Source organism: Calonectris borealis, chromosome 3 (assembly GCF_964195595.1).
Source record: "Calonectris borealis chromosome 3, bCalBor7.hap1.2, whole genome shotgun sequence".
NCBI lineage: Eukaryota > Metazoa > Chordata > Aves > Procellariiformes > Procellariidae > Calonectris > Calonectris borealis.
In genome coordinates, this window is record NC_134314.1 from 104651919 (window position 1) to 104664389 (window position 12471).

At 38.8% G+C, this 12471-nt stretch overlaps 1 protein-coding gene across 1 annotated transcript in view; it reads left to right on the forward strand.

The window, feature by feature from the left end:
• KCNK2 (potassium two pore domain channel subfamily K member 2) overlaps nucleotides 1-5640 on the forward strand; it is a 128218-nt gene extending 122578 nt beyond the window's left edge. The window contains exon 7 of the mRNA XM_075147930.1: nucleotides 3294-5640. Coding sequence (XP_075004031.1) covers nucleotides 3294-3611 — 318 coding nt within the window. The 3' untranslated portion in view covers nucleotides 3612-5640. The remainder of the gene's footprint in view (nucleotides 1-3293) is intronic.
• Nucleotides 5641-12471: the final 6831 nt, after the last annotated feature.

Genomic DNA, 12471 nt, shown 5'->3' on the forward strand with positions numbered 1-12471 from the left:
GCTGTGTGCTGTAATGAGGCAAGAGAGTTGGAGAAAAGTAAACAATTGTTACAGTAGGTAGGTATGTGAAGATTTTTTTTGAGCAGCATAGGCAACTGGCATTTCAATCACTTTGCATATGACGTTTTGTGGCTGTCAGCCCCCAGATGAAGAGGAGCTGTAATGCGGTATGATAAGAATGTCGTACCCTAAGGACAGAGAGCACCTGAACATATACAGAAAAGTCCCTATGGATAAAGGAGGGATCAAATTATAAGAGCAAATTGCTTGTGTACACTGGCAGTTAAAAACTGCACATTTCTTTTCCTACAACCATTTGTGCTTGAGTCCATAAGTGCAATGAAATGGAGAGTTTTATTCTGAAAAGATAACATTTTTGGGTGCATTTCAGTTCACACAAAAGCTAGGGGCTGAAAGCAGTAATTTGGGGCATGCATAGTTCACACAGCACTGAACTTCTGGTTTCTCATGCTGTGCCAGTTACCTCTGTTTTACTACTAATGCATTTCAATTCTGCTTAGCAATAGCACTGCATTTTTCAATTTTTTTCTATGATTTTAATATAAAACTGAAATTGTGCCAAGCAGCATCATAGCTCTGGTCTATGGGAAGATAGGATTGAGGCCACCATATTCCACATCACCTTAATTGGAACATAAGCCCATCTCCAAAAGCATATTTAATGATATGCTGGTTGCTGAGTCAGGTGCTATCACTGTGACATGTTTTTCCTATTACTTTTGAAATATTTTGTGTCATTCAGCTGGTTGCATAAACTTGCTTCCCAAAAGAAATCTAATTAGAACTTGGTAATCAGATATCCTAACAGCTATAATTTTAAAATTCTCCTGAATAACTTACATGCACAGGAGTTAAAATATAGCAGCTTGCCCTGTGCAAGACAGGTCCATCACCAGCATCCGGTGAGGTGGGCTTGCAAGGGAATTCTGAGCCTATCCTAGGGGTTACATGGACTTGCTTTTGTCAGAAGCATGGCCAGTTGTTTTTTCTTTGCTGGGAAAACATGAGAGAAGTGGGAACGGAAACTACTAGTAAAAGGAAAGTTTAAAAGCATATGGGGAGACAGTTCGAGATGATTGTAGCTTCTAGTAGGTTGCCAAGACACAATTTTAAAGCTACCAGTCTGATAACATCCCTTGAATGTGACCATCTGCAATGCCAGAGTACGTGCCTGAGCAGAATAACTAGTCTGGCGAATGCTTACGCAGCTGGTGAAGGGTACAAATGTGTAGGGTAAAATAGGAACCCATATACTGGCTCTTCACTCCCCTGGACAGAAGCGTGCTCCAGGATCTGAGCAGCTTACCCTTACTAAAGCTTCAGAGAAGGACAAAGATGCCCCATGGTGTGCACTGATACTGCTTATCATATTTTTATTACTTGTTTACTACAAATAAAAATATTGTAGCAGCTGAAATGTTTCAGCATTACAGATTTCATTATTTTCAGAGCTGAAGTGCAGTGTGTCTGATCCTAATTGCACAATTTAAATACTAATAATCATTCAGCTGGGCGAGTCCTCTGTGTATTACAGATAATAATCCTTGTTTTAGCAAATATACGTAATGGGGTCCACATCAGTCATCTGCGTAATTCACTGAAGCTGAGACAAATGTAACAAAATGACCCCTGGGTAAAGAGATCTTTTTTGTTTTGTTTCTGGAGGGGGAAAGTTTTCCTGAAACCCTGTCATTCCTGGGTGAGCTGATTATTTTTTACCTTCATTATATTCCTGTTTTCCACTGCCCTGCGAAGCATGAATAAGCCTGTGGCCACTTTTCTCTGATGGTTTACCCCCTATATTTCTCTGTGTTAATTTTTTTTTTTATTTCTATGCTCACAAGTCTGAGCTCGCTTGCCAATGATTGAAATTCTGGACTGAGCAGTACCAATTAGACTAATTTATTTAAGTGGGTTAATTCTTCTGAAATACTTTGCTTTGTAGTTATATTTATCAGCAGTCTATCTTCCCTGTGCTATGCCTTCCAACTATTAAGCTGCCTACAAAGCAGAGATTTAAAGAGAAACAATTTATTTCCTTTGCAGTTATGAGATAATCCCCTCGAAAGGTGGCTTCTTTAGTTACCTATATAACTTATTTAATATTGTAACAGTGGTTTGGTTGAAATACAAGAGCAAAAATATAAATAGCATATGAATTACAAGGCCATAGTTCACCTCAGACTATTATCTAGGTGAGCTGCTTAGCCTACCTTATGCCATATCTGAGGAAAAATAAGGATAACTTGGGATTCTGTGCCTTTCTCCCCCCTCCTCAGCGCTACCCTCAGAGCTTGGGCTCATGGGGTGCCCCAGCTTTCCTAGTACTGAAACCCTAAAATGGTGGAAAGAAATCTTAAGGGGTAAAGATTATGGTAGTTTTTAGTGAAAGTGGATCAGCCTTTGCCAAGGCTGTCAATGTAAGGACAGAGTTAGAGCACAGGAACTAAGCGGGCAGCAGGGGGTATACATATGTTCGTGAAATGATGGCGATGGTACCAACTAGCACCTTGCAGCCAACCTGACTGGAGATCTGGGCACAGCAGGGGAAATACCCCCCTCCAGCTGTGTGGTGATTGTACAGCAGCCATGTGCGGTGACTGGCAGGCTGGGTTTCCTCTGGCTGTGATCGGTAACAGCTCCCGGAGTCCCACTCTGCTATTGTCTGCCCACTGGTTTTTAGTACGTCACTTCGGCGGAGTCGGGGTGCTAAGCAGCCGTGTTGCTGACATGACTGAAACTGCTGCTGTAGTGGTGCTACATTTGAGCAAGCACAAAAAAAGAGAGAATACAAGCAGCTGACGTTTTCCTTTAAAAAAGCTTTTCTAAATTTAGAAAATTCTTTGCCAAGTCTCCCAGGGATCTTTCCAGAGACAGTAAAAGTGCTCATAAATAACCCTGCACCCTAGTAACGATACACAACACAGCCTGGATTGCTGGGATTTCGGCATCCCCTGACCAGCTGGGTACTGTGCAGCTGTCAGCGCTCTGCAGCTTCCCCATATTGTTGACTGCCTATAATTAAAGAAAATTTACCAGAAAAGATTTTTATTGTGTTCTTAGAATCATTGCTAACTCTTATCTAGTGCAATGTTTCTTCTTGTTTAGTTGCTATCAATAAAAGAGTGAGTCTGCAGCATAAGAAATCTGTGCCAGCAGCAGCTCTTTGCCAGTCCAAAGAGCATTGCTCTCTCACTAGGCTCTTGAGTCTAAACAGTGTCTGAAGACCTCAGCCCCATAATGCTTCCTTTTTTTCCCCATTTTTGCCACAGGTAGGGGAATTCAGAGCCCATGCTGCAGAGTGGACAGCCAACGTCACCGCAGAGTTCAAAGAAACTCGAAGGCGCCTGAGCGTGGAGATCTATGACAAGTTCCAGCGGGCTACCTCTATCAAAAGGAAGCTCTCTGCAGAACTCGCCGTCAATCATAATCAAGACCTGACTCCCTGCAAGAGAACCCTGTCAGTGAACCACCTCACCAGTGAGAAGGACATCTTGCCAGCTCTAACAAAGACGGACAGCATTTACATGAATGGTTTGACACCGCACTGTGCAGCAGAAGAGATAGCCGTTATTGAAAACATTAAGTAGCCGTGACTTTGGATCCCAGTCCTTGAGAAGCTCTTGGCTTAGACTAGCCATATACCTTTTATTCTCCGCCCTGTCAATGATCAATGCTAATAGCATTTTATATGTGTGCATGAGTTCCACAGAAACTACAGTCCAGAGTTACCATCGCATCTCTTCAAAGACACAAAGATGAATGGCACTTCTGTTATCGAAAGATGCTGGAACAAGCAACATCTTCTGCCTTTATCTGCCCAGACTGTTTTTCACTTCTCCTAATGTGCCATACGGCCTCAAGAATGAATCACACTTGTTTATGGTAACAATGTAGCTTTGAGGGATCAGTCCTTAAAATTTCAGGGTCTACCTTACTGAGCCTAGGAATGGACCATTTCTGGACTACAACACACTTGTAAATGGCAAGAAATTCTTATGCAGCCTTTTACCTAAGAAATTTTTGTCAGTGCCTTATCTTTTGAAGAACCAGAACCTCTACAGTTCCTGTATGGTTTTTTGTTCGTTTGGGTTTTTTTTGCATGAGAAGTGTATTTCATTTGAGCTTTCATTCTTCTTGAAACTATGGTGTTTTAAAGGTGTCTGTCGTGAAGATACCAACCAGCATGAATGAATGCCAAAACTCAACAATCATCAAATGATGTTCTTAGCTCTAAATTTAAAGGCACTGCAGTTTCAGAAGTTGCAAACATGTCCCCCAGAAGCATTTTGTTTTACTCAGGTCCAGCTGATACTTGTTCGCACTGACTTGTAGAATTTGCAGACCCTCTCCGGGTCTTATTTTTTCAAGCAGTGTTCAGCAGTTGTTTTTTTCTCTGCGTCAGATGTACCAAAAAATCTGCAGTTTATCTATCACTAAATTACTTGGTAGATGGCAAGAGCAAATAAAAATTACTATTTCGAGGAGAGGCAGGAGAGCCTTTTAATTGCTGTATTCTAATAACCACATCCAGAAAACAATGCAGAAAAATACAGCGATTTTTAATAAGCATAAACCTTCTGCCAGATATTTGCTCTATGAAAAGGATTCTTAACTCCCTCTTTAAGTCAAGTCACACCAGGCGCCATATGATATTTTACCCAGGAATCCTGCTGGAGTGCTTTCCTGAATGTCACGCTGTACAGTGGCTGCCTCTGCCGGAGCTGTGACTAACGTGGGAATGCAGCTGAAACTGGTATCACTGTGACTTTCTACATTTCAAACAGAGATGGCTCTGAATATAAGTGCAGGCATGAAGAAGAGCTGATAAATAGCACAATCTGAATACTGACGATTGTTCAGACAGGATAGGCTGACGAGAAGCAGATCTAAACCTGACTATGGGTTTTCGTTATTGGTTTTAAGAAAACACGTTAACTTTAATTTTGTATCTTCTGTTTTGCTTATATAGGTGTACATGAGATTCAGAAGAAATGCAGGATGGAATGGATAATTTTGCATTTTTTTCTTATGTTAGTCTATTGTAACCTGGCTGTACATAAAATGACTAGAACAGGCCTTAAAGAATAATTTAGGCTCTGTGTAAATTAAAAAAGAATAGGACTTTGCTGATTGGGCATGATTCGAGTGGCAAATCTTACAGCATCTCTGACCATTAGATAACATGCAAGATATGAATGTTAATGTTTTTTGGATGCTTAGCTTGTTTTCTAATAAATATAAGTTAATATGTAAATTCAGTCAATTCAGTGTAAATATCAGTCAATTAACATTTACAGAGAGTACGCTTTTAAAGCTAAGGAAGTTCCATGACACAGCACCGAGCAATGCTCTTATAACAAAGACCCTTGTCTCCCCAGCACAGTGTTCTGAATGTCCACATGGCGAGGGTTCATCTTGCCGTGTATAAACTGTGAATTGTAATGAAAAATAAAGTTTTTAATTAAAATAAGCTTTTCTGAATCTCCTGCTTGCTACAACTGGAATGCTAAGAAATAATTTGTGAAACTGATTTTTGTGCTTTCATTGGTTACAGAGTATAGCAATTTGCCAGTTGTTTTAATTTAAGCTGGTTTAGCAATAAAGGCTTGACTCACCCAGCACGGAAATTTTTTTTTTCTTGGTATTAAAAATAATGCTCTTTAGTTACTGTACCTTAAGTTGTGGTTCTTGCTATTTTGTTTCAAAAACTTGGCAGGCTGGAGTTTCTTCTGTTGTGTGCTACAGAGGTGGTGGTCATTGCTCCGTCTTTGCACCCAGGGAGGTGCGGAGGAGCAGCGGAGGAGCTCTGACCTGCTGCCCTGCCGCTTCTCCCGTGCTGGTGGTAACCTTCTGCAGAAGTGTGTGAACAAGCAGCTCTAAGGGCAGCAGCCTTTTCACGCCAGAGCAGTCATTTCTGCAGTGAATATTTTACCATGGACTCTTTAATTAGGTCTTGGCCCAGGGAATGCTAGCCCGCAACTGCGTGGTGGTACACGAAGAGGACTGTTCTCTTACATTGTTCCAGTCTGATTTGTGTGGGATGTGTCTCAGTGCCTTTTGGATCTGATTTTCAGAAAGGGACTGGCAATGTTTGAGGTTTAGTGTCTTTGACACTCAGAGATGTCATATCTTAGTTTAACCCCTTGGATCGTTCTAACCAGTTTGTTTCGATTTACCAACCTATGGAAGTGAGTGTGTTTATGTGGTTTCTTTCATTTTAAAGAAACTTTTGGTCATCTCAGGATCTGCTGAAAAGAGTACGTTGTTTTGAGATCCTGTGACGATGTTTGAGGTATTAGTATCAATATTTGTTAAATCCATTCAGCATTTATTTACCTTGATTTTGTATATTATCTCTGGGAAGAGAACCCTGTTAATTTATATATAAAAGATATATTTTCTTTTTTCACTTTTGTAACAGATCTAAATTATCCTACTTTATCAAAATAAATTAGACTAGATTTGCCTGTTTGGAAAAAAGCATTAACAAATAAAAATCCTTTATTTGTAAGTTTAATAACTGAAGAAGAAGAAAAGATGCAACAGTCCAGATGGTATAAGTAGGTAGAGTTATCATGATCCAAACGTGTCTAGTACCATTAATGTTATTGGAAAATCTTTTTCTCCCTCTCCACATACAGTGATAGATCACAAATGCTGTGGATGGCTAAGTGAATTTATAAAACTTGATGAACTCTATAAAGGTTTTTCTTTTTATTCCTGTAAGAGCAGACTTTTGTATTAAAAACCTGTGTCTTTCTTGCCTCTGGAAATCTTGCATAGCTCATTTTTTCCTTCCAAATATGGAGCTACAAAAGCATGAATTAGGACTTAATAAAATTCCATTTGTTACCTCCTGCCTCTCACACACACGGAGACATTTCCAGACTGTTAGGATACTTGCTACTTAAGCAAGTTTGTGAAAATGGTATTTCAGTTTGGTAGAGGGTTGTTTTCTCTTGTACTGCCAAACAAATACCATAAAAAGACATTGGCAAAACCTTTTGGATGAGAGACATGTTCTAGCACATAAGAATCTGTAAAGGCACATGTGCTACCTAACAAAATAATTTATTTCTCAGTGCTGGAGGAAACATTACATTAATAAAAATCACCTGAAATCTGTTAGAGAAGTAGCTAGAGATAATCTGTATTGTGTGCTGTTGCCTATGATAATCCTGTCTTTTTTTGCATTCTCTGGCATACTACATCTGGTCAAGTGTCCAGAGTGTCCATGTTGGTCAAAGCCTCGATTTTTGCATAGCCCTGCATGAGCGGCAGGGAGACTCTGAGTCGCAGAGAATTTGTACTCAAGCAAGAACGGGGCATGGAACCAGGGGAAGAGCTTGCTTTGGCAGCCCCTCCATGTTTTGTAGCTCCAGGCTGCCTGTCCTCCTTTTCCAATATTTAGGCAGCCTTGAGGTGCTACCGTCTGAGCTGCGAACAGCCTGGAAGGGTCAAACCCAGAAGCTCGCTGAATCTCATGAACATCCTCGCCATGCCTTCCTTTCTTCACCTCTTCCTGAAATTTTTTTTGATACAACAGTATGAAAGCTGGAGGGTAACATAGAAACCCTCAGAAGTGCTAAACCTCTAAAGGGACCGCCCTTGAACTGGAATGGACCTTTCGTAGGTCATTAAGCAAACACGTAAGACCAGGACAGGAGATGGGAGAAAATCTGGTCTGTATGTTTGTTTTCAGTTCTTGCTCCTCCAGCATTATTTCTACACCAATGATCTCTAAATAGGAATACAACACACCCCATAGAAGAAGAAATGGAAGGCTGCTCTACTTAGTCAACCCTACATGCTCATCACAAGTCTATATATGTATATAATTTTATTTCCTGGGAAGGAAATTTTCCTGTCAGGGAAACTACATACAGTGTTGAAATACAGCAGTAATATTTCTAATAAATTGCTGTCATACAGTTATGTGGTAATTACCTTTTCCTTCCTACCTTGCAGTACTGTTTGAAAGGAAAGGATTTTATATATTAAGAAAAATATACATTTTACATGAATTTGTCAGAATTAAGGTAATTATTTTGCCATAGAAACATGAATAAGATTTTTTTGTTTGTGTTGCCCTGCAGTTTTAAATGAACAACGTAACCTTACTGCGAACAAAGTGTTCCACTTGGGAAAAATAGAGAAGATGCCGATTTACTGTTATTAGAAATAAAAAGCTGTTGAGCTACACAGAGGTATTAAAAGTGCTAGCTCTTTTATTTGAATGAGCATTCTCTGCTTTGCCAAATTGTTAGAATTGTAAAGAGCCTGTGTGAGAATCGATTGTAATAGGTTTATTGTACTTGGAAAACTTGAACATTTCAATTTTAGGCCATTGCTTATCGTGCTTTCACAAACTTTCAGAAGAATATGTTGAATAAGTTTATAAACAGGTACATTACTTACTGTAGAACAATGTTATTTTATCCTTTATACGTAACAGCTGATACAGCTTATACAGCATTTTATTCTGGACCCAGATATATTTGTATTTTCAATACTTTATTGACATTGTTGTATAATCTTAAACTGAAAAACCTAATTTGGTACATTGACTATTGTTTCATGTCAATTTAGTGATTTGACACTATAGCTCAATTTAAAATCTTAGCCAATGGACTTCATAACTTTTTATGAATTATAGCAGTCTATCTACACTGGTGATATAATAAATAATATATTATTTATTGCCTGTTTTAGTTATTTCTGGATGTTTACCTGGTTTTCTGGTCTAGATGCTGTAGAGAGATAATTACAGAGAAGGCAACTCATCTCTCTATGGTTTGTAATTAATACACTATGACCAGGCTTTTGATATTAGAGTTCTTTGTGACTGAAACGGGGATAATACATTGTGTTCCGTCTCCACTGTTACTAATTATTAATAGCAGTATTCATTAAATACTCTGGGTGCACTGTTTTTCCTGGGAATGTTACAAGGGTGTTTATATAGACATCTTTAACATGATTTTGGCAAATGAATGTCCTCGGTGAGAAACTCCTTAAGAAGGATTTACTTTATTAACTCAATTGTTAATTCTAGCTAATTCTCAAGACTAGTTATATGCACACAGATCTTCATTCTCCAGAGAAAGGCATATAATATGCATATAATAGAGATCCTGATGGGAATGTACTATTTGTCACTAGTAATAAATAACAATATTCTCCAGAAGATGAACAGCGGCCTGAAATGACTTCTTAAATAATAGTTTAGTGATAGCTCCTTTTTTTTTTTTTTATTGCACTGTTAATTTGATCCTTCAAATTAAACAGGGAGGTCTGAGAAGTTTTTCTGAAGAGATGTCTTTCACAGTAAGTGTATTTTAGTCTTGTTTAGCTCAGAGGAGACAGAGACTAGCTTTGCTGGATGACTAGAAATATTGAATCTATTTGTTAAAAATTCTCTCATGGGAACATGAGAGAATACATTGCTATACTGTTGATTCTGATTTTTATACCCGTCACAAATCTGCTCCTGTTGTGTATGGATTTTGCATTTTCACCAAAGATTATAGTACTCAGTATTCATGTACTCAAGCATGCTAAACTAGAGTGATGAAAAGCCGTTCTTACAGGTTTTTTTCCAAGATCATGGTTTTGTCCAAAGTTTCCCTACATTTTCTACCAATTTCCTGACAGTTGAGTGCCAAACCCAACAGGGATATCTGAAAAGTCTGAAAGGGGCAAATATAGGATGTGCCCACACAAGGCAGAGTGCATCACTGCAGCGGACAATCCCTGGTTCAAGTCCAGTAGATCTGATGGTAAACATGATCAAGAGAGGTTCTGCTTTAACTAGCGCAGCCACACTTAGCATACCCTTCTCTGTAATTTAGAGAGCGTTTAGAATAATGCCACCTTTGCTTGTTCTGTAGCAGAATAGAAGGAATTTTACAGATTTAAAGGCACGGTATTGTACATTTGGACAGAAGAATACCCCAAGAGTCGCAGTCTAGGCCCTTCTGAACTACAGAGTGAAAAGTCACAAAGTCTGAATGCTTTTTTAATAGAGAATACCTTAGTGGTTTGTAGCAAAAAGGATAAAAAATTAGGCTCCACTGTGAAAAGTGAAAGTGGGAGTAACATGTCATGTACTATTGTGCGCTTTATAGTGGAGGTGGTACAGACACAAAGACCTTTTCATTTCTCAGTGTCCTTAGAGACTGTCAGAAGAGAGTCAGAGTATAGCCTCTGTTATATCAGTGTACTCTTGCTCTTTTGCAATGCTTTTGCAAGTTCTGAATGTGTCCCAGCTATAAACATATTACACCTTTCTGGGTGCTGATTGACTAATGATGATGGGATAGCTTGAAAAGGAAGAAACTTTTTCTCATGCTTGTACTGCACCGGTGGAGTAAGAAGAGATGGGCTTGGCATTTGTAGGACAGGAGCAGCCTTTGGGAACAGGTACTCCACAGCTGAATGCTAGGTGAAATTCACTTTTTCCAATATGAAGCCCTTAAAACATTGTTTTACGTAAAGAAAGGGTTTTGAAAAAATGGATTCCTATTTGCTTTATCACGACCAGAGCAGAGGCTGGAGGGTTTTTTTGTCACTGCAGCTGCATGCTGCTTTTGAGCTTGGCCTGTCTTTTAATGAGCAGACTTTAGTACAAAATTAGCACTAGAAGTAGTTTCTACTCATGTGGACTGAAAATATAAGAAAACAGTTCCTTGAAAATTAGTAAAGAGAAAATTCCTCTAAATTCTTGCTGCTGGTTGGTGATAATGGAAACCAGGTTTAGAACTGAAATTAATTTTTATTGTCAGCACAGCAGGGCTGCATTTACACATCAGTTTAACTCTGCTAACCTCAATAAAGTTGTTCCATACTTACTGTCCTTTAACAGAGCCTACTGCTCCAAGAGTAAAGGATTACAATAGAGAATATGTAGAGCCCTTAACTACAGAGCATACCATAAGCCCTTCGTCTTTTTCATTACAAATCCAAAGCCAGTTACTCTGTACAGAAAAACAGAATGCAGAAATACATAACTAGCTACAAAGTCAAGGTATCTTCCTTTCATTCTTTTTTTAAATTTCTGTTTATATCTGTAGGCTATATATAGTTAAATGACTTCATACATTTTAATGTTTTTTTAATGGCATCTTGCATAACAAATGTAACTCATTGAAGCAAATTTCTGTGCTGTTTGCACATTTCTGGTCCTATTAGAAATTAATAAAACAATCTCCAATGCAGGTGGAAAGGGTTATTTATGAAAAAATACATAAGAAATGGTAAAGAAGGACTAAGCCTCTGATTAGTGTTTTCAGAATTAATATGCCAGAAATTTTGAAAACAATATGTTGCTGTGGAGATTGTGGCATGACATGATGTATGACGAGGACAACATGATCACGTGCAGACTTCCATGGGTTGCCATGTCCTGCAATGCTTAAGACAACTGTTGGAATTGCATGCAACCAAAATAAAGCTGTTTTCCTATCTCTTCCAGCTTGTCTGCCTGTCAGTTTGGTAATTTTGCAGCAAAAAGATCTTTGAAGCCAGTTGGAAGAACAGAAAGACAGGGGATACTGACCAGAAAGGATCTGGGGGCAGCTGTGGTGATTACATCAAGTTCTCAAGTGTGTTTTTGCTCCATCTTGCTATTTGGGAGCTGTGAGAGAGAAGTAGCTTGATAATTGAAGTGCTATCTATCTCATCACTGCAGATACATAGCTTGGGTTTGAAACTGCCTGTGAGCCTCCACTAAATCTTATCCTATCTGAGATAAACAAATTAAAAATGAATTCGAAGTAGCAATGGCAATTCTTGGCATAGTAATTATCTCAGGAGCTTTTGATGGTCAGTCTGTATTTGAGCTATATCTGAACCAACTGATCCTTAATGCAAGTCCAGAGCATTACAAATCACGGTACCCCGAAGCCAGGTCCTTTACACCTAACTTCGTATTCCTCCGACATCCTATAGATGATGATAAAAGCCAGAACTAAAAATCATTAGCTTGAAAAATCATTACAAACAAAATCAGTCCAACAGTTCAGCAGAATTCCTTCCTTCCTCAGTATTCTCCAGCAATATCCCACCACTATGATGCTGCCATTTTTTTCTTTTTCTTTTTTTCTTTTTTTTTTTTTCAAATTTTATTTTACATTTGTTGTGTTGTACAGCAGTTAGAGAGGAGTCTGAGAGTTAGGTTTATGCACTCTATTCCAGTTTGTGGCTGATTCAGAAAGCAGCAACAAGAACCTCTTTAGTATAGGTAACAATTGCGTTGGGATGTGTCTGTAAAAAGAAAAAAAAATATTTTGAACACCTAGCATAGAAAGCATTCTGGAATTGCATTTTGTTTTCTTTTTACTGCTGCAGGTTAGTGCCAGCCCATGCTTCCTCTTATGCTTGAGAGAAGCTCTCTACAAGTATTTTATCCTATCTCCTTTTTTTCAATCACTCCAAGAAATTCTCTTT